Here is a 27,180-nt window from a genome sequence, read left to right as displayed (position 1 = left end):
TTTTACACTGAGTACTACCTACATTAATACAGTATCATTCATACTTCAAAGGTTTATGAACACTATTTCTCCGTCATCGTCGACACATTGACATACAGTGGTGGTGACATACATCTATTTTGTGTCCAGTGAATATGAGGGAGTGAGTATGGTTTTACACCACTTTTAGCAATATTCTGCAATATCACATCCAGGGACACCAGAAATGGGCTTCACACATTTGTGCCCATGTGGAGAATCGAACCCGGGTGTTCGGCGTGACAAGCGAACGCTTTAACCACTAGGCTACCCCACCGCCCCATCTCCCCTAATGGTATACAACATATACAGTTTCCGTATGCCACATTCTTCCCTCAGATGTATAGTGAATCTGATAACACTGTCATTGTAGTCATGGCAATTGTGGCATGTGGTGTATATAAACCCATGAAATATTATGAACAACTTACCTAAAGTCTACAATGCATCTTTTAATATTTAGTCATTTGGTGATCTATCTTCCCTCTATGTACACAAAATATGTTATTTACACTAACACATTTTTCTACAATTAGGAGCACTAAGGCTGGGACTTGGTAACACAAAATGAAAGAAAACAGAAGTAATGAAAGTAAAGAAAAGGATTGCTCAAAACAAGAGTCGAGATTTACATATTCAGCAGGGTCTAAAAATCTTCCTCACTTTCGACAGCTTGTGGCGGTGGTGATGGTGAACCTCCAAGGTCAAGGTCATCTCCAAGGTGAATGACCTCCTCCCTCTCGCTGACATATGATTGGTCAAAACTGTCCATACTGTAGTTAAAATCACTCATTTTGGATTTGTGCTCAGGAGATTCTTTTTGTGGAGAGGCAGCACGATCAAGAACCTCGATTATCTCTGATTGCTCGGAGACATCAAACTGTTTGGAAGCATCCTGACCTTCACCTTGTGACCTTGCCCTGACCTCTGACCCAGCACCAGAGGGGCCATGTCCTTTATCCGATTTGGGTTTTCTGTTGTCAGGGCGATCTTTATCTTCCCCTCTCCCTTTCGCGTCCTCTTTTTCTTCTTTTCTCCTCTGCCCCTCCTGCCCGGGTTGTGTCGTCTTCACTGGCCCAGCCTTGCTCTCGGTGCTCTTGACAACCGGGGTCGAGGTCAGAGATCCGGCAGGTGACCCGGCACCGTCCTGTCCAATATGGGGGAAGACTCCACTTGTATCCTGCAGCAACTTCTCATAAAGGTCATCCGTCCTTGCCGGACCCCCGATAATAGACTCGTTGGTTGGGAACGGCATCCTTGACCCTGCTGCTTGAACTCTGGCACCAGGTCGAAGGTTATTCTCAGACACGACTGGCCCATAAGTAATCGGCAGCTCCTCTTCAAATGACCCGACATTGGGGTTGGCACGGTAACTGGACGAAATGTCGCCAAAATAGGCTGATGTGTTTGGCACAAATGGCTTAGTACCGAACGCCATCTGTTGCTGCATACCTTGAGATGAGGATGGCTCCGCTTTGGCAATTGGCATGGCTGAGGTAGGGACGGACAGGTCCACGCCGTTAGAGTGAGAGGGTTTGCTGACAGGAGTGTTGTTTTTCGCAAAGGAGACACCCGACAGTCGCGTGGAGGACAGATGGTCGAAGGGGTTCATGATGTCCGACTGGTCCAGTCCTGCCATTGTGATCAGCTCACTCAGTCTGTGGAGACAAATACAACCATCAGAAAAACACATTAAAGGTGTTCAGATGGTAACTTAACTTGAACTTTGGTGTATAAGACGTGTCCTTACCACCTTCATGCAGCATATCCTTATCCTTCATGCAGTATACCCCTATCCATCATGCAGTATATCCTTATCCTTCATGCAGTATATCCTTATCCTTCATGCAGTATTTCCTTACCCTTCATGCAGTATATCCTTACCTTCATGCAGTATATCCCTATCCTTCATACAGTATATCCCTATCCTTCATGCAGTATATCCCTATCCTTTATGCAGTATATCCCTATCCTTCATGCATTATATCCTTATTCTTCATGCAGTATATCCTTATCCTTCATGCAGCATATCCTTACCACCTTCCATGCAGCATGTCCCTATCCTTCATGCAGTATATCCCTATCCTTCATGCAGCATGTCCCTATCCTTCATGCAGTATATCCCTATCCTTCATGCAGTATATCCCTATCCATCATGCAGTATATCCTTACCCTTCATGTAGTATATCCCTATCCTTCATGCAGTATATCCTTACCCTTCATATAGTATATCCCTATCCTTCATGCAGTATATCCCTTTCCTTCATGCAGTATATCCTTACCCTTCATGTAGTATATCCCTATCCTTCATGCAGTATATCCTTACCCTTCATGTAGTATATCCCTATCCTTCATGCAGTATATCCCTATCCGTCATGCAGTATTTCCTTACCCTTCATAGAGCATATCCTTACCGCCTTCCATGCAGCATGTCCCTATCCTTCATCCTTCCATGCATGTCCCTATCCTTCATGCAGTATATCCCTATCCTTCATGCAGTATATCCCTATCCATCATGCAGTATATCCCTTCCTTCATGCAATATATCCCTATCCTTCATGCAGTATATCCCTATCCTTCATGCAGTATATCCTTACCGCCTTCCATGCAGCATGTCCCTATCCTTCATGCAGTATATCCTTATCCCCTTCCATGCAGCATGTCCCTATCCTTCATGCAGTATATCCCTATCCTTCATGCAGTATATCCCTATCCTTCATGCAGTATATCCCTATCCTTCAGTATATCCCTATCCTTCATGCAGTATATCCCTATCCTTCATGCAGTATATCCCTATCCTTCATGCAGTATATCCCTATCCTTCATGCAGTATATCCTTCTATCCTTCATGCAGTATATCCCTATCCTTCATGCATGTATATCCCTATCCTTCATGCAGTATATCCTTATCCTTATATCCTATCCTTCATGCAGTATATCCCTATCCTTCATGCAGTATATCCCTATCCTTCATGCAGTATATCACTTTCCTTCATGCAGTATATCCTTATCCTTCATGCAGTATATCCTTATCCTTCATGCAGTATATCTTTATCCTTCATGCAGTATATCCTTACCCTTCATGCAGTATTTCCTTACCCTTCATGCAGTATATCCTTACCCTTCATGCAGTATATCCCTATCCTTCATGCAGTATATCCCTATCCTTCATGCAGTATATCCTATCCTTCATGCAGTATATCCCTACCCTTCATGCAGTATATCCCTATCCTTCATGTATATCCTTCATGCAGTATATCCCTATCCTTCATGCAGTATATCCCTACCCTTCATGCAGTATATCCCTATCCTTCATGCAGTATATCCTTACCCTTCATGCAGTATATCCCTACTCCCTTCATGCAGTATATCCCTATCCCTTCATGCAGTATATCCCTTTCCCTTCATGCAGTATATCCCTATCCTTCATGCAGTATATCCTTATCCTTATGCAGTATATCCTCATGTCATGCAGTATATCCCTATCCTTCATGCAGTATATCCCTATCCTTCATGCAGTATATCCTTATCCTTCATGCAGTATATCCCTATCCTTCATGTAGTATATCCTATCCTTCATGCAGTATATCCTTACCCTTCATGCAGTATATCCCTACCCTTCATGCAGTAGTATCCTTCATGCAGTATATCCTTCCTTCATGCAGTATATCCCTATCCTTCATGCAGTATATCCCTACCCTTCATGCAGTATATCCCTACCCTTCATGCAGTATATCCTTACCCTTCATGCAGTATATCCCTATCCATCATGCAGTATATCCCTATCCATCATGCAGTATATCCCTATCCTTCATGCAGTATATCCCTATCCTTCATGCAGTATATCCCTTTCCTTCATGCAGTATATCCCTATCCTTCATGCAGTATATCCCTATCCTTCATGCAGTATATCCCTATCCTTCATGCAGTATATCCCTATCCTTCATGCAGTATATCCCTATCCTTCATGCAGTATATCCTTACCCTTCATGCAGTATATCCCTATCCTTCATGCAGTATATCCCTATCCTTTATGCAGTATATCCCTATCCTTCATGCAGTATATCCCTATCCTTCATGCAGTATATCCCTATCCTTCATGCAGTATATCCTTATCCTTCATGCAGTATATCCCTATCCATCATGCAGTATATCCCTATCCTTTATGCAGTATATCCCTATCCTTTATGCAGTATATCCCTATCCTTCATGCAGTATATCCCTATCCTTTATGCAGTATATCCCTATCCTTCATGCAGTATATCCTTACCCTTCATGCAGTATATCCCTATCCTTCATGCAGTATTTCCTTACTCCCTACAAGTCCTTACCCCGCTTCATGCAGCATGTCCAGAAACTTGTGGAACTTCTTAAATGAGGCCTCCACTCCCTCCAGGAAGCTCTCGTCGACGAAGGCCCCGTGGCCACCATTCATGCCCAGATGGACATCGCTGACGATTCCCCCAGCGCTGGCCTTGTGTCGGAGGTACTTCATCTCCTCACTGAGACGCTTGTTCTCAATGCTCAACTGTTAACACAAAGTTTACAAAAATTGAAACCTAAGACGCCCTTAGTAATTTGGACACCTACATCAATCACTCTGATGTTCACTCTAAATCGTGGCACCCACACATCTACTTAAATACGACAAGTAGTATACACATGACGTATCAGATATGTGCTACAGCACGTTTTACAGTATGACTAGTTTGGAAAAGATCATATATACCACATGTTATGAGGAGTGAGTGAGTGAGTGAGTGAGTGAGTATGGTTTTACGCTGCTTTTAGCAATACTCAGCGATATCACAGCACGGGACACCAGAAATGGGCTTCCACATCTCACCCATATGGGGAATCGAACCCAGGTCGTCGGCGTGACGAGCGGACGCTTTAACCACTAGGCTACACCCTGCCCCCTACATGTTATGAAGCAAGTTTAATTCATAAAAAAACTAGTTTCTATTAATTCAGGTATCCTGAAGCATTTAGCCAGACACATCACAGGTGTTGTTATTTGTCGGCTGTCAGCGTTGGAGATGGAGCGACTGGAGGTGTTACTCATGCTCGCCATTATTTTGAAGAGCTTTTCTGTTTCAAAGGAATGTCTTTATGCTGCATGTGTACCAGTTTAGGTCAAGTAATGATATGGTGTTAAGAAAGCAGTATCATGTTCAGCCAGAACTCGGAGTCAAACCATCAAAACAGCAAATTGTAGTGAGGTGAGGTGAGGTGAGGTGAGGTGAAATTGGGTTTTACGTCGTGCTTGAGAATATTTCACTCATATGACGACGTGCATGCGTGTGTATGTGTATGTGTGGCTGCTTGTACTAGCCCAGACTGAAGCTGGTTTTATAGTGCTAGCCCACTGAGATACCATGCCGCAGTGAAGCATGAATACCCTACTCAGACACATTATACTGACTCCGAGCCGACCAGTCCTTGTTGTACCCATTAATGCTGAGCGCCAGGCAGAGCAAATTGTAGCACAATTAAGGGACACAACATTATGAATATTAATATTGATATGAGCATTTGACAAAACTCTGAATCTAAGTGCAAATAAGGGACATAACTCCGATTAATAAGGAGAGATTTTAAAGGGAGGTGGGGGGCACCCATTTTGTTCTGGGGAGGTAGGGGGGTCATCAATTTTGTATCCATCTACTTGGAGGATGGGGGGTTCAGCAATTTTGTACGTAGGAATAGTTAAAAAAAATATTCTTGAAAATTTTGAGGGATGGGGGGTCGTTGATTTTGTACATCCAGGGGAGGTCACTCACTTTGTACACAAATTTTCGGGGGGGTCATTCACATTGTACATGCTTCTCATAAAAACCATCATCACACCCCCCCAGCCATAAATTAGGAATGGTCACTAGATTTGGATCATCACCATCCTCATCCTCATCACCATCATCATCATCATCATGGACTGACACTGTCGTTACCATCCTACTGCTACATTTGGTGACTCACCCTGAGTTCTCTCTGCTCCGCCTTCATCCTCGCCACACTCTCCTCCTTAAGACTCCGTCGCAACATCTCCATCTCCACCTGCAACACAGATACTCGGTATACTGGAACAACTCAGTGACATGGTTGATAGCATGGCAACATACCCTGACAGTGTGGATGGCTGTTCATGATATCGATCACTAGGCACTCTGGTCCAGCCACCAGTAAATATTGTTTGTCGATATCAGCAATAATCTTATCTCACACCAGTCTGCACATACTCTGGACAGTAAGTGAGTGAGTGAGTTTAGTTTTACGCCCCTTTTAGCAATATTCAAGCAATATCATGGCGGGGGACACCAGAAAAGGGCTTCACACATTGTACCCATGTGGGGAATCGAACCTGGGTCTTCGGTGGGACAAGCGAACACCTTAACCACTCGGCTACCCCACAGCCCCTACTCTGGACAGACAACCTGTGGTTGACATTATGAACACATGGTCTGATTCTGATGTCTCACAATCAACCAAATCACAAAGCAGTGTCCCGTTTTTACAACAAGCAATAAAGTACTAGGGATATTTTCTACGGACAAACTGCCTCCGTGGTGTAGTGGTTAGAGCGTCCGCCCGCACAGCGGAAGGTTGCCGGTTCAATCCCAAAAAGATGATAAAAGATGGTACTGGTTGGTCCCTGCCTGGCGCTCGGCATTAATGGGTACAACAAGGACTGGTCGGCTCAGAGTCAGTATAATGTGTCTGAGTGGGGTATTCCTGCTTCACTGCGGCATGGTATCTCAGTGGGCTAGCACTATAAAACCAGCTTCAGTCTGGGCTAGTACAATACACACGCATGCACGTCGTCATATGAGCAACATATTCTTAAGTACAATGTTAAACCCTGTGTCATCTCATCTCTAAGCACGGGTGGAAATAACCCATTGCCCGACGTCCGAGTCCAGTGTTTTTATCTGTTGGGCAAGCAAATTTGTATATCACAAATTGTCCAGTTGACTTTCCAATGTTAATTATGTTGTTTATTTAATAAATCAACAAGAAAACGGTCGGCTTAGAGGAAAAATGATCAGGGCAAGTGATTTTACATGTGTCACTGTACCGGAGTACACTAGCAATTTTAAAGTTATTTCCACCCCTGAGTCTAAGGCCAAAAATATTCAGTAAGAATTTTCAAACAAAGCACAAACATTAAAGTCAATGCCTGGATAAATGCCAAAATCTTTAAACGTCTTTTCAACGAACAGGATATCATTCCACTGACCTTGACCTCTTTCGGGTTGGTCATGTCAATGGAGAGGTTGCTGAAGTCAAGAGGCTGCAGATCTTGGAAGGTATTGTTGGTATCGTCGAGGATGCTGTCGTCACGGGTGATGATGACAGAGGTGCTGCGGTTGGTGTCCATCTCGCTGTTCTCCTCAATACTCAGCTTGCCAGGTGTGTGCTCGGGTGGGTAGCCCCTGCAAGACATGACACAGAATTCAAGATTGTGAATCTGTGTCCAGAAACTCTCATTCCTATTGAGGTGAGGTGAAATTGGGTTTAGCGTCGGGATTGAGAATATTTCGCTCATATGACGACGTGCATGCGTGTGTATGTGTATGTGCGGCTGCTTGTACTAGTCCAGGCTTAAGCTGGTTTTATAGTGCTAGCCCACTGAGATACCATGCTGCAGTGAGCCAACCAGTCGTTGTTGTACCCATTAATGCTGAGCGCCAGGCAGGGACCAACAAGTACCATATTTTAACGTCTTTTGGTATGACGCTGTCGGGGATCGAACCCGCGACCTTCCGCTATCCGGGCCTCGTTCCTATTGGTGTTAAGGCTTTACGTTAGTGTGCCTATTGGTGTTGAGGCTTTACGTTAGTCTGCCAATTAGTGTTGAGGCTTTACGTTAGTCTGCCTATTGGTGTTGAGGCTTTACGTTAGTCTGCCTATTGGTGTTAAGGCTTTACGCTAGTCTGCCTATTGGTGTTAAGGCTTTACGTTAGTCTGCCTATTGGTGTTAAGGCTTTACGCTAGTCTGCCTATTGGTGTGAAGGCTTTACGTTAGTCTGCCTATTGTTATTAAGGCTTTACGTTAGTCTGCCTATTGGTGTTGAGGCTTTACGTTAGTCTGCCTATTGGTGTTAAGGCTTAACGCTAGTCTGCCTATTGGTGTTGAGGCTTTACGCTAGTCTGCCTATTGGTGCTATTGAGGCTTTACGCTAGTCTGCCTATTGGTGTTGAGGCTTTCTTTCTGCCTATTGGTGTTAAGGCCTTGCAGTCTGCCTATTGGTGTTGAGGCTTTACGGCTTTTAAGGCTTTCGTTCTGCCTATTGGTGTTGAGGCTGCCTCTGCCTATTGGTGTTAAGGCTTACGCTAGTCTGCCTATTGGTGTTGTTGAGGCTTTACGCTAGTCTGCCTATTGGTGTTGAGGCTTAACGCTAGTCTGCCTATTGGTGTTGAGGCTTTACGCTAGTCTGCCTATTGGTGTTGAGGCTTTACGCTAGTCTGCCTATTGGTGTTGAGGCTTTACGCTAGTCTGCCTATTGGTGTTAAGGCTTTCTGCCTATTGTTAGTCTGTCTATTGGTGTAAAGGCTTTACGTTAGTCTGCCTATTGGTGTTAAGGCTTTACGCTAGTCTGCCTATTGGTGTTGAGGCTTTACGCTAGTCTGCCTATTGGTGTTAAGGCTTTACGTTAGTCTGCCTATTGGTGTTGAGGCTTTACGCTAGTCTGCCTATTGGTGTTAAGGCTTTACGCTAGTCTGCCTATTGGTGTTAAGGCTTTACGTTAGTCTGCCTATTGGTGTTAAGGCTTTACGCTAGTCTGCCTATTGGTGTTAAGGCTTTACGTTAGTCTGCCTATTGGTGTTAAGGCTTTACGTTAGTCTGCCTATTGGTGTTAAGGCTTTACGCTAGTCTGCCTATTGGTGTTAAGGCTTTACGTTAGTCTTCCTATTGGTGTTAAGGCTTCACGCTAGTCTGCCTATTGGTGTTAAGGCTTTACGTTAGTCTGCCTATTGGTGTTAAGGCTTTACGTTAGTCTTCCTATTGGTGTTAAGGCTTTACGTTAGTCTGCCTATTGGTGTTAAGGCTTTACGCTAGTCTTCCTATTGGTGTTAAGGCTTTACGCTAGTCTGCCTATTGGTGTTAAGGCTTTACGTTAGTCTTCCTATTGGTGTTAAGGCTTCACGCTAGTCTGCCTATTGGTGTTAAGGCTTTACGCTAGTCTGCCTATTGGTGTTAAGGCTTTACGTTAGTCTTCCTATTGGTGTTAAGGCTTCAGCTAGTCTGCCTATTGGTGTTAAGGCTTTACGTTAGTCTGCCTATTGGTGTTAAGGCTTTACGTTAGTCTTCCTATTGGTGTTAAGGCTTTACGTTAGTCTGCCTATTGGTGTTAAGGCTTTACGTTAGTCTTCCTATTGGTGTTAAGGCTTTACGCTAGTCTGCCTATTGGTGTTAAGGCTTTACGTTAGTCTTCCTATTGGTGTTAAGGCTTCACGCTAGTCTGCCTATTGGTGTTAAGGCTTTACGTTAGTCTGCCTATTGGTGTTAAGGCTTTACGTTAGTCTGCCTATTGGTGTTAAGGCTTTACGTTAGTCTGCCTATTGGTGTTAAGGCTTTTCACGTTAGTCTGCCTATTGGTGTTAAGGCTTTACGTTAGTCTGCCTATTGGTGTTAAGGCTTTACGCTAGTCTGCCTATTGGTGTTAAGGCTTTACGTTAGTCTGCCTATTGGTGTTAAGGCTTTACGTTAGTCTTCCTATTGGTGTTAAGGCTTTACGTTAGTCTGCCTATTGGTGTTAAGGCTTTACGTTAGTCTGCCTATTGGTGTTAAGGCTTTACGTTAGTCTTCCTATTGGTGTTAAGGCTTCACGCTAGTCTGCCTATTGGTGTTGAGGCTTTACGTTAGTCTGTATTCAGCAAATTTTCCTAAGACATTTAACTTTCAAATTGCATTGTGCATCTCATTGTGCAAGCTACACTTGTGAGAAGAATGTGAGGATGTGTTGTCTGTGAACCCCTGTTTATCCAGCCATATGTGTCCAGATAGTCTGCATAACATAGAATGTAATCCCTCACTTGTATCTGTTGGCTCTGGCTGCAGTCCTCCAGGGCAGACCGGGGCTGGGGCGAGACGTGTTCAGGAATCCAGTCCCTGGTCGGGCTCGGCGCCGGGCAGAGTTGGAGCTGATCTGAAACGAAGTCAACAGCACTGCTCTAAAACTGGAGCCATTGTTCACACTTTTAGTCAACAGCGGCACTTGTGGACATCAGCAATAATCCTATATCACACTAGTCTGCAAATACTCTGGACAGTGAGTGAGTGAGTGAGTTTAGTTTTACGCCACTTTTAGCAATATTCCAGCAATATCACGGTGGGGGACACAAGAAATGGGCTTCACACATTGTACCCATGTGGGGAATCTAACCTGGGCCTTCAGCGTGACGAGTGAACGCTTTAACCACTAGGCTAACCGACCGGCCCCTGTGGTAAGAGTCTCTGCCATAACCTGTTATAGGTACGCCAGTATAGTGTCCATAATCACCAACATAATTGAAAGGGGGACATATCCATGCCTTGATTTTGGCATTTAAATTAAACAACATGCTACATGGAGATTCGTTATTTTGCTTCATCAGTTTCATCTATGCTGGTTGTTTGATTGACTGTATTGGTCTGTCAGACATTATCCTTTGGGTGATGTTCAAGACAACCAGTCACTGATGTTGTTAATACGGAATGTGCAGTGATGTCTTCGAGGCAGAATATCATGAGTGAGTGACTGCATTTAGTTTTATAGAAAATATAGATCTAAAATATTAGTTACATCATCATGATCAGTAATAGTGAGAGAGTTTAGTTTTACGTAACTTTTAGCAATATTCCAGCAATATCACAGCGAGGGACACCAGAAATGGGCTTCACTCATTGTACCCACTGGGGAATCAAACCCGGGCCTTCGGCGTGACGAGCGAACGCTTTAACCACTAGACTACCCAAGCACCCCCAGACTATCACCTAGACAACCAGCTATACAGACTCACCCTGATCGTGGTCTTCTTAGCCACGCTGTGGTTGAGGCCGCGAGTCACACGTCTCCGATTCCGTACCTTCTTAGGATCAACAGGCTCCTCTGCCTTGATCCATTTGTACTGAGATGAGGTGAAACAAACACAGACTGGAGTGAGTGAGTGAGTGAGTTGAGAGTTGAGTGTGCCCACGTTCAGGCAATTGGTTCAGTTTTGTCTTTATTTTCGTTCACAAAATTTCATCTCCAAACTTTAATTCGGAGATTAAAAAGAAACACAGATCATTCATTTTCTAATTGTGACAAAATAGTTTCTCAATATGGTCATCTGGACAGGTTAGACAATGAATAACTTCAAAACAGAATAGAACTAGAAAGTGTTTTCACTCGTAAAAACAGATATCCCCCCTTCCCCGAATTCAACGTTGAGACCTCAAACAATTCATTTGATTCCTTCAACATTTTATACACTCGCGTAACCTTGATTCATGGATATAAGGGAAGTGCGGCAAAGTTCATATTTTAAATGCATGATTTCATTTTGTATAAGCACTGATTATTTTATTCACTGATTCAGCAAATTGAAAATGCCTAATATTCCACTCGTGAATGAAACGTTTGTTTACGGGAGCCATTTGCAATCAACACCCATTTGTGTGCACACAAAATGTGATGTCATCTTGTTTTGTGGATTACGTAGTCGGTTACTTTATACCACTGTGTACGACATCCCACTGCAGTAAGTATTGACACCAAGGAAAGCAGACAACGAGAAGTGAGAAGGTTGGAGCTAACGCTATCTTTACTTGACATTTTGTAAAAATAAAATTTGGTAATGGTGGTATTAGAGATCTGGGGCTATTTATCTCAAACCTGGTCAATTACATTTAGTGTACTTGCGTGTAATACAGAGATTCGGAACTTTTTTGTCAGCAAGGCGTGGCATTGTATGTACATCAAAAGTACTGCTTCGTGACATCAGTCCAGACTTTATTTACGAGCTAGCATGATTATTTCCACGATCCACGAATCAAGGTTATCCACGAATTTAGGTTACAGTTCTGTACATGTTTTATAGAAGTACATGTATATGGTTTATCCTTCTAAGTTTACTAATAATTGGTATCAAGTATACAAAATTTGGTAAAGAGTTATGTTCGGGGGGAGACATAAATTGCAGATTCACTACGCACACTTGGGTTGTGTTTTTTGTTAGGGATGGGGAGTTGTTTAGGGTTGGAATGTAAACAAGAAATGTATTTTGTTGCAGAAGATGCAAACAGTGACTACAACGATGAAGATGCTGACCTCGGTGTCCTGGCCGTTGCTGTTGATCATCAGCTGCTCCATGATAGAGTGCACTAGCTCTCGGTCTGTGGCAGAAAACACGTTGTTGAAGTATTTTGTCAGTTTACTAATATGTTAGTAACCATAAAAACACACAGTGAGTGAGTGAGTGAGTGAGTGAGTGAGTTTAGTTTTACACCGCACTCAGCAATATTCCAGCTATATGGCGGCGGTCTGTAAATAATCGAGTCTGGACCAGACAATCCAGTGATCAACAGCATGAGCATCGATCTGCGCAATTGGGAACCGATGACTTGTGTCAACCAAGCCAGGGAGCCTGACCACACAATCCCGTTAGTCGCCTCTTACGAAAAGCATGGGTTGCTGAAGGTTCATTCTAACCCGGACCTTCACGGGTAAATACACACAGACAGAAGATGATTTGTTGTGTCCGTTGCTCTATAAATATATTATTATTATCATAATTATTCCAGCAACGAATATTTATGTCAGCATGAGTGAGTGAGTTTGGTTTTACGCCGATTTTAGCAATATTCCGGCAATATTACAGGGGACACCAGAAATGGGCTTCACACATTGTACCCATGTGGGGAATAGAACCCAGGCCTTCGGCGTGACGAGTGAGTGAACGCTTTAACCACTAGGCTACCCCACCGGCCCATGTCAGCATGAAGCAGATGTTGTCTGGATACTATTATTTTCATGATTTATGTCAGCAGTAGTCTGATGGGTAGATAGGGGCATGGGTGTTTTGAGAAGGACTCTAGTACTGACTGATCAGTGGATTGGCTCGGACATCCAGGACCACCAGGGTGGTGTTGTACTTGAGGACGTCCAGGAGGACGCGGGCACCACTGGTGGAGATACCGCAGCCTTGCATGTCCAGGGCTGGAACACAAGAACATTGATATAACACGGTAACATCATTATAGCAAAACAACAGTAACAAATAAACAACATTATAGAAAAACAACAGTAACAAATAAACATCATTATAGAAAAACAACAATAACAAATAATAGGGCTGCGCAATATAACCGGTTTAACGGTATATACCGGTTCAGACATGAAAACGATACGTATTGCAATACGCTGATCGAAAACCGGTATTTTGACATGCATTCGGAAAACTTCGTAACACTTGGAAATCTTCGGATATTTCCGTTTTATAAATTGTTCCTTTCCTTTTTTTATGAGTGCCAAATATTTTTTACATTTTTATTTTGTCATGATTAAAAGCTTTTATTAAGCTTAATCAAGCATGGTGATTTTGTTGTGTTTTTGCTTTATAAATCAAGCATTAACTCGATTATAAGTAGTTTTTGTTAAAAAAGAACTTCTTGCAATATATTGCTATACATATCACAATATCTGCTTTCGCATCGCAATATATTGCAATATGAAAATTCTCTGCAATACCCAGCCCTAACAAATAAACATCATTATAGAAAAACAACAATAATACAGGAACATCATTACAACAAAGACCCACAATCATGTTGTTAGTACTTTAAATTCACCTGCAGTTACATCATTGGGTTTGTAAGTAGATAAGACCCTGAACCCTATTTGTGTCATTTTCGTCTAAGAACCTTACAACACAGTTATCTCTATAACAATGATTGCCCTGAAACTCGACATATTTAGCCCTAAAACCCTAAAACAGAAATTGCCCCAGAACCCTTGAACACACTTAACCCTAGAAAACAATGAGAAAAACATTTGCCCCAGAACTCCATTAGCCCCAAAATAATTGAACATCACTTGCCCAAGAACACCTTTAGTCCTAAACTTATAAACATCTAAAGTACTGTCGGAAATAGACAAAAACTGTTGTTTCACATTTAGATCCACAATTTATGAAGTTAATATGAGAAAGTGTGAAATATCTGTTAAACTAAGTTCGGCCTAACTACAGTCTCCGTGGTAGTGAGATAAGAAACGTAAAAAAATAACTTTACTGAGGAGAGATTAGTGCAGAAATGAGCAATGTGGTTTTTTTCTAAGTCCAAGTCGACTTATTTGGAACAGACCATGGCTTTATGCAAATTAGTGTGCGATGATATTGTATTACAAAGGACACTTTTTAAATGCCCATTTTGAAATTAGACTTAGCTTCATTAGAAAGGATAGCTGATGTACAAAATAATATGTTTACTTGTGAAACTATAAAGGGTGTAGCTACCATGGAGTCTCACTACCACTATATAAACAAACAGACATGAGGGGTCGTCTTAAAAGCAAAACCTGGTCGGGTGTCGCAGACGATGGTTAGGGTCGGGCTGCATGGGGGACAGAGATATCAGCTAAGATAACATAATCCTTATAAGGGAATTAAATTGGGGAAGTAACAATGTACAAATAATATCCAGTCGTCGATCACCGGGTGGCTATGCTACCTATATATTTTGAGACATTTAATATGATGGCTGATTTAAGCCTTTCTATGAGTATCATACTGTTTTACATATCTCAACATAAACTTTAAGAAAAAAAGACATGTTAGATGTTAATCAATATTTGAGACATATTCAACACACAAGAAAACGCATAGAATATCTTTGAGATGACCTCATGTGCCTGTAGGCAGCACTTGCATTTCATGCTCGGTGTGTCGACGGTCCTTCATCATACCTGGCCGAGCGACTTAAAAATTGTCATCTATAGTCTGATCTATTGTTTCAAGCAGCTATTCGAATTTTTTCGAAAGTTTTGCCCGATTTTACGAGTAAACATGCTTTTCTGGATATCCTATTACGCGTCCCACTGAATGCCAAGTTAGGCCGAAGTGGGTTATTTCGACATATGCTATTTGCAACTGTGTTAATTTTAGGGATACAGAGTAACAGCCAAAAAAGTTTGTTCTAATTCCGACAGTACTTTAGTGTACTCACTCTATTGTCTCGCCAGGTTCTCCTTTTACCGATTAAACCTCAATCCAACAGGCATTTCCTAGAAATCCCAAATTTTCTACCAAATTGCCTGCATCCCAGGGATTTTCTACAGCCCGAGTATCTACTGAGGAATAGCCTTTGACTTTGAATTATTTTACTTGTTTTGAAGATTGATAACTTTGTCTTCCTATTAAGGAATGCGATCGTAAAATATCACATTATTGAAACTTCCAATATATTGTACCGATGCCTAGTTTCGAACCTGGAACCCTTCGCTTTCATTCTTGGCGATGTTATCCACTAAGCTACGAAGGATCGCTTTGTAAAATGCGACTGTTTGTCAGTATGAACCATGTGTTCCTCACAAGACGGGCAGCGCACATGCAGGACACAGGTAACAAATGCAGAGCATGTGCATTGCGCGTGCAAGCAAGGTATCGGCTGCTAGTCCCAGTTGATTTCAACGGTAAATACCAAATATCAAAATTATATCTAAAGTATATCTTAAGTATATCTTCGGTCGGTTTTCGTAAGTTGGATCAAAATCCTTCCTCGGTTTTGTTTGAAAAAGTAAACTCTCGGAATCAGGAAAGCGGGTCGAGCCCATCGGCCCTCCCCAGCTTCCCTCTGCCACACGGTTACTCAGCCCCCTACCTTTAAGCCACAGGTCGTCTTTGAGAGCCTCCGCCAGCACTGTGGCCCCCTCGTCTCCCAGCATGGGGTTGCTGTTGATGGTGATACGGCGGATGCCAGGCATGCGGTCGAGGTCAGGGCGGCGGTACCGCAGGCTGTCACGCCAGGCTTCATTGTGTCGCTTCACGGCCTGGTGCTGGAATAACCAACACAAACTCATCAAATTTCAGACTTGGCAAACTAGGTGTCATGTCAACATATATTCTGGAAAATCTGAAAGAGCGAGGGAGTTTAGTTTCAGCAATATCCAAGCAATATCACTGCCAGTGACACAATGTGCCCATGTACCCATGTAGGGAATCGAACATGGGTCGTCAGCATGACAAGCAAAACCACTAGGCTGACCCACCGCCCCAGAATCTGAAAGAAAATGTTTTGAAATTTGTTGCTGAAACAGAAGTTCTCCCCATGATGAGTGAGTGGGACGCTGAGATTGATGATATTTCAGTTAGAATCACAGGTGGTGACACTGGAAACATTAGCTGATGAATGGATGAGTAAGTAAGTGAGTGAGTTTAGTTTTATGTCAAACTCAGCAATATTCCACAGGGGTGGAAATAACCCATTGCCCGACGTCCGAGTCCAGTGGTTTTTTCTGTCAGGCAAGCAAATTTGTATATCACACTGTATCGTGTCCAGATGACTTTCCAATGCTAATTATGTTGTTTATTTTAGAAAATCAACAAGAAAAAGGCGGTATAGTGGAAAAATGATCAGGGCAAGTGATTTTACATGTGCCACTGTACTGCAGTACACTAGTTATTTCCACCCCTGTTCCAGCTATATGGTGGCGGTCTGTAAATAATTGAGTCTGGACCAGACAATCCAGTGATCAACAGCATGAGCATCGAGCAGATAGGAACCAATGACATGTGTCAACCAAGCCAGCGAGCCTGACCACCCGATCCCGTAGATTGTCTCTTACTACAAGCCGTGTTTACTGAAGACCAATTCTAACCCGGACCTTCATGGGTAGAATCACAGGTGGTGACATTGGAAACATTAGCTGATGAATGGATGAAAGAAGACTTGCTGTGAAAATCAGTAGATTTTGCCAGATGCGTCAAGGAACTGTCATAGAATTCTTCCAACCCGAATTCTTCAACAGATGTATTTGGTTGTATTTTTTAAGATATGACTGTCATATACACATATAAGCATGGATTGTTGCAGTTAGGTTGACAATAACTTTGTGATAATAATTATACAAAAAGTGAATCACTACCACCTATACATAATTTAGTTTGTCTCCAAACCAGAGGCTGATAGCATAGCAATATTCCCTTACAACCAGTGGCCTGATAGTGTGAACAATACTCAGCAACATTTCATGGGCTTCACACATTGTTGACCCATGTCATTGTTCCCAGCTGGGTCTCATGCTGACGATCACTGGCTTTAACCACTAGGCTACGATTATTCACAGACCACCGCCATACAGCTGGAATATTGCTGAGTGCGGCGTTAAACAACAAGCAACTCTTGGCATATAGGGGAATATAATCCTACTGATGCCAGCCCAACTTGACCTCGTGTCCTCGACATGCTAATGAGGTCAGCATGAAACACAGCTAAATCGTTATAACCACGAATCACCATTGTCAAGCATGTGACTGTGTTGATACTCTCTGATTGAAATCTCTTTGCCATCTATCCACAAGCGATGAAAATAGCTGTATCAGAGTAGAGATCACATGAACCAAACACAACTTCTTTAAGTGTACACGTTCTGCCAATATTTGTAATCCAGGCAATTTCAAACTTGCTCAGTAATCAAGGACATCTCAAGTCAATGTTTCAGCTTCAAACAAGGACATGTGTCTGCCTGATTGACTGAGTTTGGTTTTACGCCGCTTTTAGCAATATTCCAGCAATATCACAGCAAGGGACACCAGAAATGGGCTTCACACATTGTACTAGGCTAATGCTTAGTCTCTGAATATATATAATTTTGATAGTAACAAACAAGCCCATTTAAATTGAAAAGGAGCCCCAGGGAGACCAGAAATTCAGAACCTGAGGAAATCTAGACTTGCTTTATTTATGGCTTTAGCACTGCAGAGAGAGCTTGGCAGTGGGGAAAATAATGTGGCTCAGGGACTGTGAGACAGACTAACATTGTACCCATGTGGAGAATCAAACCCGGATTTTCGGTGTGACGAGCAAACACTTTAACCACTACGCTACCCCACTGCCCCTGTGTCTGCCTGAACTGATGAAGATGGTGAATGGTTTTGTTGTACTTAGAGTTGCTTATAATAATACTATCATGGAATAATAATTTATACAAAATACCATTATTAATTATTAGCACACCATGTGATATCTAATTCAGATATTAGGAAAATATAGATCTAAAATATTAGTTTCATCATCATAATTAGTAATAGTGACTGAGTTTAGTTTTACGCCGCCTTTAGCAATATTCCAGCAACATCACAGCGAGGGACACCAGAAATGGGCTTCACATTGTACCCATGTGGGGAAACGAGCCCAGGTCTTTGGCATGACAAGCGAACGCTTAAACCACAAGGCTACCCCTGGTAACTGCCCATAATCAGTAATAGCTTAGAGTGAGTGGGTGAGTGAGTGAGTATGGCTTAACATCGCTTTAAGCAATATTCCAGCAATATCCAGAAATGGGCTTCACACATCGAACCTGTGTCTTCAGCATGACGAGTGAACGCTTTAACCACTAGGCTACCCCAGCGTCCCCAGTAGACTGATTGTAATAGCCTAGAGAAAGATACCAGTGTACAGTAATGATAACCTGTCTCACAGACATACTATTTGAGTTACGACTACACGATTATTTACACGTCACCACCATATAACTGTTATAATGCTGAGTGCGGTGTTAAACAACAAACAAATGAGTACCAAAACATGAATTTACATTTGGAAGTGCCATAAAATCACTTCCTTGTTAAATTCAGTAAGACCCACAGTTCACCAGTAGAATCGGAGAGTAGTTTTCAAGATGACATAATGAATGTGTTAGTGTTATTGGAGTCCTACCAGAGGTGAGGTGAGGTGAGGTGAGGTGAGGTGAAATTGGGTTTAACGTCATGCTTGAGAATATTTCGCTCATGTGACGACGTGCATACGTGTGTATGTGTATGTGCGGCTGCTTGTACTAACCCAGACTTAAGCTGGTTTTATAGTGCTAGCCCACTGAGATACCATGCCGCAGTGAAGCATGAATACCCCACTCAGACACATTATACTGACTCGACCAGTCCTTGTTGTACCCATTAATGCCGAGCGCCAGGCAGTGACCACAAGTGCCATATTTTAACGTCTTTTGGTATGATGCAGTCGGGGATCAAACCCGGAACCTTCCACTCTCCGGGCGGACGCTCTAACCACTACACCACGGACGCGGTTTAAGGATGAGGAACTGACTTGGAAGAGTGACTCTGATGACTGTATTAGCAGTGACTGAAGGACTTACTGTTCATGAAATTGTAGGAAGTAAGATAACCAATGTTATCAGTCCCAGATTTCTTTTGTTATAATCTTCTAAACTATCATTACCAAAACTCAAGCATCACATTCTATACAAGATTTTATATTGAGCAGCAGGTGCAACCTGTTTTTATCTGATGCAACAAGGTTTCTACCTAAGGTTGCACCGGGTGCAAGTAAGTTTCATTTCTTTAAATCGAGCCCTGCTTAGTTGCTCGCACGTCATGTTAGTTGCACTTACAATGCTTATGATATCAATCACTAGCTTGTCTGGCCCAGACACGATCATTCACAGACCACCAGAAAAAACCTGGAATATTTCAGAGAGTGGCTCTTTAAAAACACACACTTTCTGATCCCCCCTGCTGGGCTTGTTGAAAACTCTACTAAAACTTTTCCACTTCGATGTCCCTTTAGAGCCTGTAAAGTTCTTTCTGCATTCCAACAGGAACTTGTTTTAATGATGCTACACAGTCTACTGCCTCTGACAATAAAACTACCACCCACAGAGCAAAAGATAGCCAGAAAATGTTTTCAAATCTAATCCATTTTTATAACCAAAACCTTTTTTTCAAATCTGATCCATTTCGCTTGTGAGGACTCCAGATTGAAACCTCTATTCAGAACCCTGCAAATATCTCTGTGTAAAAACAGTTCTCCACAAACATCCGCCGACACAAATCCATAATATTGACTTTATAAATTTCCCACTATGACTCCATTGAACCGAAGCACTCTCAACTTGTTTGATCCTCAGCTCATTTTAAGATGACACTTGAGTATTTTACTTCCCAAATGCCCAACCATGGCAAATATTTATTTTTCATTACTTTAGGTGTAAACGGATCGATTTCCTTCGCACAAGGATTTGATAGCAGTGAATCTAATTCAGTCGATTCATGAATTGAACATAAAGCTCTGCTGGTTGAGTGGGCTCCTGAAAGTGTGGTGAGTTCCGACTGTTCCGCGATTACGTCCTGCACTCAGGGTCTTTGTCATGATGAACTTTGCTGGAACATCCAATACTTCATTTGAAATCTAGATCTATAATTTAGATCCTGTCTATCAAGATTATGTTAATTTGGTTGTTTGTTGTCTAAGCGTCACTCACCAATGTTCAAGCTATAGACAGCGCCTGAGAATAATAAGGTTTGGAGCAGACAATCCAGTGATTGATATCATGAGAAACCATCCACATCTTCACGGTATTATGACACACTATCAACCAAATCACCAAGTCTGACCACCTCATTTACTTAGACACGTGAAGATCCAGGTTAGAACTGAAACCCTTGATGCTTGTCGTAAGAGGCGACTAATGCTGACTGACTGAGTTTAGTTTTACACCGCTTTTAGCAATATTCCAGCAATATCACGGCGGGGGACACCAGAATTGGGCTTCACACATTGAACCCATGTGGGGAATCGAACCCAGGTCTTCGGCATGAAGAGCCAACGCTTTAACCACTAGGCTACCCCACCGCCCCAGGCGACTAATGAGAGCGGGTGGTCAAGCTAGCTTGTAGCGGATTGATGTTCATACTGCTGATCACTGGATTGGTCTAGAGTAAATTATTTACAAAACACCGCCATATACCGTATATTACCGTAGAAAAGCCGAATTTTGAGGACAAAAACCAGTAGCCTGTAGAAGGGGGTCAGCTTATCTACGGGTAACTTGTTCTTCTGGCTACTTCTTTTGTTCAAGTGAACAAACAAGAGAAAACGACTTTTCAGTGAAGACGTCAAATTAAACACCACTAGACAACATTATTTAGTAAATATTTACCTTTTCGGTTCTAATTTGTTTTTGCTGGGCATTGTATTATATGTAGGGATTAAGATTACCGCGTGTATATAGAGCCGGAAATAGCAATCAGCTGTGCACACGTTTCCCAACATTAAAGTTATACGGGCCCTCATGAACATGGTAAGCGGAAGTTGTACGCGCATGTAATGAGGTGAAATAAACATATCATTTCATACACGTTTTCACGGATAACCGTGGATAACGAGACAGTTATCAGTTCGTGATTGTTGATAATATGATGTGAAATTGGTATTATCGAGGTTGGAGCGAAAAACATACGCTCACAATCGTGGTAAACGGAAGTTGTACGCACAGGAAATGAGGTGAAATAAGCAAGCCAGTTTGTTGACAATCGATCGTCCAGCTACAATAAGTATGATAATTAGCAAAACAAAATAGATTATCTATTTTCTGTCAACTACACTTCATTTCGAGACGTGAGTAGACGCAATATGATTGTGAATTCTGTCAATAATACAGACCTAAGTTGTAATTATCGGTAACTGTCTGCAGATGTGGTCTGTGTTTGCCGTGATTAGGACCGCTTCATAGGAGGTCAGCTTGTGTACGAAACATACCATTTTCATACTGATTTTAAGGGTCAAGTTTGGGGGCTTATCTATGAGATCGGCTTATCTACGGTAATATACGGTAGCTGGAATATTGCTGAGTGTGGCATAAAAACAAGAAAACAACCTACCAAATCTTTCATTTAGCCATTCAGACAATTCATTACTTAAACTTGTAACGTGCTGCACCATCGCATCTTGTAGAGATGTCTAAATCCCAGACAATCCAGTGATCAAAAGCATGAGCATCGATCTGCGCAATTGGGAACCGATGACATGTGTCAACCAAGTCAGTGAGCCTGACCACCCGATCCCGTTCGTCGTCTCTTACGCCAAGCATGGGTTACTGAAGGTACATTCTAACCTGGACCTAAGAATCACGGGTTGTGTGCGAGAAAGGCTCAGCACAGGTAAATGAATGACTAACACAAATGGCTGTTCTTATCGCTGCACTCCTCTCTCGTAACAAATAGTGGAATGTGTATCCCTACCAAATTTGTTGGGTGGGGAACAAAGAAAGCAGAAATAGCATAAACTGGTCAAACAACAAACAAGCAAACATGTCAACTTCTAACCAGTCCCTCAGCACCAGGGCCTAGATTTTCGAAGCTCTCTTAACGCTAAGGTAGTCGTAAAATAATGTTAATATATGGCACTTACGACAATCTCGCAAAGAGAGCTTCAAAAATCTGGGCCCAGGCTTGTAAAGTAATCACCTCTATTGACAAGCAATAAAGTGACACATTCTACCAGCATTCCATGAGGACTTAATGAAATAAAATAGATGAAATATATTCATTCAAGAGTAATCAAATATCGAAGCCAGTGACTGCTTACTAAGATGAATCTATATCAGGCTGACTGATGTGCACTGATCTCATTTTAAAATAGGTTGGCGTCCTTGATATTCAACACAGGAACAAACTTTAATTTCCACCGAGCTGAATGTTTGTCCACGCCTCATCAAAAGCATCAAATTGGTTTAAGTATTCAGCAATAAGTAAAAGTTGTTATCAACCAATTTACGCCGCTTTTAGCAATATTCCAGCAATATTCATGGCACGGGACACCAGAAATGGGCTTCACACGTTGTACCTATGTGGGGAATTGAGCCCAGGTCTTCGGTGTGAAGAATGAACGATTTAACCACAAGGCTACCCCACAGCCACTGTCTACCAAGGAATAGTTACAAGAGCTGGTCCATCTGTCATCAACTCCTCCAGCAAGCACCTGTTGGTGGTGAATTGGTCAGCAACAAACCCAGCATAGTGACAAGAGCTGGTCAGTCGGTCAGCAACTCCTCCAGCAAGCACCTGTTGTTGGTGACTTGGCCAGCAACAAACCAGCATAGTTACAAAAGCTGGACAGTCGGCCAGCAACACCTCCAGCAAGCACCTGTTGGTGGTGAATTGGTCAGCAACTCCTCCAGCATAGTGACAAGAGCTGGTCAGTCGGCCAGCAACTCATCCAGCAAGCACCTGTTGGTGGTGAATTGGTCAGCAACAAACCCAGCATAGTGACAAGAGCTGGTCAGTCGGCCAGCAACTCATCCAGCAAGCACCTGTTGGTGGTGACTTGGCCAGCAACAAACCAGCATGGTGACAAAAGCTGGACAGTCTCCCCAGCAACACCTCCAGCAAGCACCTGTTGGTGGTGAATTGGTCAGCAACAAACCCAACATAGTGACAACCAGTCGGCCATCCAACTGAGCTGGTCAGTCGGTCAGCAACTCCTCCAGCAAGCACCTGTTGGTGGTGAATTGGTCAGCAACAAACCCAGCATAGTGACAAGAGCTGGTCAGTCGGTCAGCCACACCTCCAGCAAGCACCTGTTGGTGGTGAATTGGTCAGCAACAAACCCAGCATAGTGACAAGAGCTGGTCAGTCGGTCAGCAACTCCTCCAGCAAGCACCTGTTGGTGGTGAATTGGTCAGCAACAAACCCAGCATAGTGACAAGAGCTGGTCAGTCGGTCAGCAACTCCTCCAGCAAGCACCTGTTGTTGGTGAATTGGCCAGCAACAAACCAGCATAGTGACAAAAGCTGGACAGTCGGCCAGCAACTCCTCCAGCAAGCACCTGTTGGTGGTGAATTGGTCAGCAACTCCTCCAGCATAGTGACAAGAGCTGGTCAGTCGGCCAGCCACACCTCCAGCAAGCACCTGTTGGTGGTGAATTGGTCAGCAACAAATCCAGCATAGTGACAAGAGCTGGTCAGTCGGTCAGCCACACCTCCAGCAAGCACCTGTTACATGGGATGAACTATTACAGCGGCGCCATCAGTGTGGTCAGCCCCAACAATTACATTAATCGACACAGATCAATACTTTCAATCAACAGTCTTGTTCTAGCGAACCTAACCTAATTAGATGTGATTACTGATAATCAATCAGACAATTCAAGCACAGACACAAGTTGGGAGGAAATCCGGACACGTGCTACACTGGGATGAGTGGACAGGGAGTGGTTGGAGTAGCCACGACACAGTAGCACACTGCTGGCATACATTATTCATCCATCTGGACTTGGGGACAGTAAGTTAGACACTAGCATAAGTCTTGCACTGTGGGACTGATGTTTTTGTCTCTCCTGAAAGCTGCAGTTGGGAACCCTGATCGAAAACCGTTTTTTCTACATGCATTCGGAAAACTTCATAACACTCGGAAATCTTCGGATATTTCCGTTTCTCACATCGGAAATCAAGTTAAGTTTGGTTTGAAGTTGTGTTTTTTCGCTCAAGTGTTTCGCAATGTTTTGGATCTGAATGTTATATATATATTTACTCATTAATGACCAGTGATCCCTGATATGTCCTGACCAGGTCAAGTTGCTGTCTAAAATCTCAGGGCTTTTTTGATAGTGGAGAAACTAGTTCAAACTAGTAATCACTATGTTCATGTTACATTGTTCTTTACCTTGTTTCCTTCATTTTGACATGATTAAAAGTTTTCATTAAAGATTAATCAAGCATAGTGACTTTGATGTGTTTTTGCTTTATAAATCAAGCATTAACTCGATGATAAGTAATTTTTTGTGAAAAAAATATTCTTGCAATACATTGCAATACATATCGCAATTTATGCTCTCGAATCGCAATATATCGCAATATGAAAATTCTCTGCAATACCCACCCCTAGTAATATCCAAGCAATATCACGGTGAGGGACACCACAAATGGGCTTCACACATTGTACCCATGCAGGGATTGGGAAAGGCAGGGGCCATGGGCCATTTTGCACATCAGAATAAAAGAAGGCCCATTACATTTTTTAAGTTTACTATTGATACAAGGGCAGTGGCCCCGGATTCTAAATTCAGAAAATGGCTGATAATCCTGAAAATGGCCCATTGTCTATGTTCTCTATCCCAATCCCTGCCCATGTGGGGAATCGAACCCAGGTCTTCAGCATGACGAGTGGACTCTTTAACCTTTAGGCTTCCCCAAAGCCCCTCCAAGGATTAGAGGAAAGAGTGAGAGAGTGAGTGAAAGGGTGGATTGATTGGATGAGAGACTGATTAAGTGGAGGGACCTAGGGGACATAACCCAGCACAGTAAACTCTTCCCCTCAAAACCACGACCATAAGATCCTGGCATAAGAAGGGGACATAACCAAGCACAGTAAACTCTTCCCCTCAAAACCAGCAAAATAAGATCCTGGCACAAGAAGGGGACATAACCCAGCACAGTTAACTTTTCCCCTCAAAACCATGACCATAAGATCCTGGCACAAGGGGACATAACCCAGCACAGTAAACTCTTCCCCTCAAAACCATGACCATAAGATCCTGGCACAAGAAAGGGACATAACCCAGCACAGTCAACTCTTCCCCTCAAAACCATGACCATAAGATCCTGGCACAAGAAGGGGACATAACCAAGCACAGTAAACTCTTCCCCTCAAAACCATGACCATAAGATCCTGGCACAAGAAGGGGACATAACCCAGCACAGTAAACTCTTCCCCTCAAAACCATGACCATAAGATCCTGGCACAAGAAGGGGACATAACCCAGCACAGTAAACTCTTCCCCTCAAAACCATGACCATAAGATCCTGGCACAAGAAGGGGGCATAACCCAGCACAGTAAACTCTTCCCCTCAAAACCATCACCATAAGATCCTGGCACACCTAGGGGACATAACCCAACACAGTAAACTCTTCCCCTCAAAACCATGACCATAAGATCCCCAGGCACACCTAGGGGACATAACCCAACACAGTAAACTCTTCCCCTCAAAACCATGACCATAAGATCCTGGCACACCTAGGGGACATAACCCAGCACAGTAAACTCTTCCCCTCAAAACCATGACCATAAGATCCTGGCACAAGAAGGGGACATAACCCAGCACAGTAAACTCTTCCCCTCAAAACCATGACCATAAGATCCTGGCACAAGAAGGGGACATAACCCAGCACAGTAAACTCTTCCCCTCAAAACCATGACCATAAGATCCTGGCACACCTAGGGGACATAACCCAGCACAGTAAACTCTTCCCCTCAAAACCATGACCATAAGATCCTGGCACAAGAAGGGGACATAACCCAGCACAGTAAACTCTTCCCCTCAAAACCATGACCATAAGATCCTGGCACAAGAAGGGACATAACCCAGCACAGTAAACTCTTCCCCTCAAAACCATGACCATAAGATCCTGGCACAAGAAGGAGACATAACCCAGCACAGTAAACTCTTCCCCCTCAAAACCAACCATAAGATCCTGGCCATCACACAGTAAACTCTTTCCCTCAAAACCATCACCATAAGATCCTGGCACAAGAAGGGGACATAACCCAGCACAGTAAACTCTTCCCCTCAAAACCATCACCATAAGATCCTGGCACAAGAAGGGGACATAACCCAGCACAGTAAACTCTTCCCCTCAAAACCATCACCATAAGATCCTGGCACAAGAAGGGGACATAACCCAGCACATAACCCAACACAGTAAACTCTTCCCCTCAAAACCATGACCATAAGATCCTGGCACACCTAGGGGACATAACCCAGCACAGTAAACTCTTCCCCTCAAAACCATGACCATAAGATCCTGGCACAAGAAGGAGACATAACCCAGCACAGTAAACTCTTCCCCTCAAAACAACCAAGTCGAGTTACTATCACAGACACTACATCTGTGACAGATAAACGAGATACAGCACCTCTGATCACAAATGTAGGGGTTATTTTTCATGTCTGTCAGAGTGTGTTCATCTGTGGAGACCCCAGCAAGAGACCCACGCTTTCTTGTAAATTGGTCTCTTCTGTCATACAGATGTTGGATCAGTTCTCAGTTTTTGCCCATTAAAACTTTTTCCAAGTCTGGAGATAAACTAGCACCTACATCAGCCTTGACACACCATGGAGGCCTGCTGATTAAAAACTACATCCAATTTATAAAGATAAGCTTTCTTTTGTTCTGACGGCAGCA

The 27,180-nt window shown here is 43.0% G+C and overlaps 1 protein-coding gene across 1 annotated transcript in view; it reads right to left on the bottom strand.

Moving 5' to 3' along the window:
• The window catches only part of LOC124292326 (centrosomal protein of 78 kDa-like), a 192,461-nt gene continuing 165,281 nt past the window's right edge, over window positions 1-27,180 (bottom strand). Inside the window, exons 7-15 of the mRNA XM_046729396.1 lie at window positions 15,863-16,037; window positions 13,089-13,202; window positions 12,315-12,379; window positions 11,023-11,130; window positions 10,057-10,169; window positions 7,256-7,451; window positions 5,998-6,075; window positions 4,350-4,546; window positions 1-1,676 (exon numbers count right to left, since the gene is read on the bottom strand). Coding sequence (XP_046585352.1) covers window positions 665-1,676; window positions 4,350-4,546; window positions 5,998-6,075; window positions 7,256-7,451; window positions 10,057-10,169; window positions 11,023-11,130; window positions 12,315-12,379; window positions 13,089-13,202; window positions 15,863-16,037 — 2,058 coding nt within the window. The 3' untranslated portion in view covers window positions 1-664. The remainder of the gene's footprint in view (window positions 1,677-4,349; window positions 4,547-5,997; window positions 6,076-7,255; window positions 7,452-10,056; window positions 10,170-11,022; window positions 11,131-12,314; window positions 12,380-13,088; window positions 13,203-15,862; window positions 16,038-27,180) is intronic.

The sequence above is a fragment of the Haliotis rubra genome, unplaced genomic scaffold (genome assembly GCF_003918875.1).
Source record: "Haliotis rubra isolate DU_JTF1 unplaced genomic scaffold, ASM391887v1 Scf513, whole genome shotgun sequence".
In the NCBI taxonomy this organism is placed as follows: domain Eukaryota; kingdom Metazoa; phylum Mollusca; class Gastropoda; order Lepetellida; family Haliotidae; genus Haliotis; species Haliotis rubra.
Note: the sequence above shows the minus strand (reverse complement) of the source record. Positions and strands in the feature narration are given on the sequence as shown.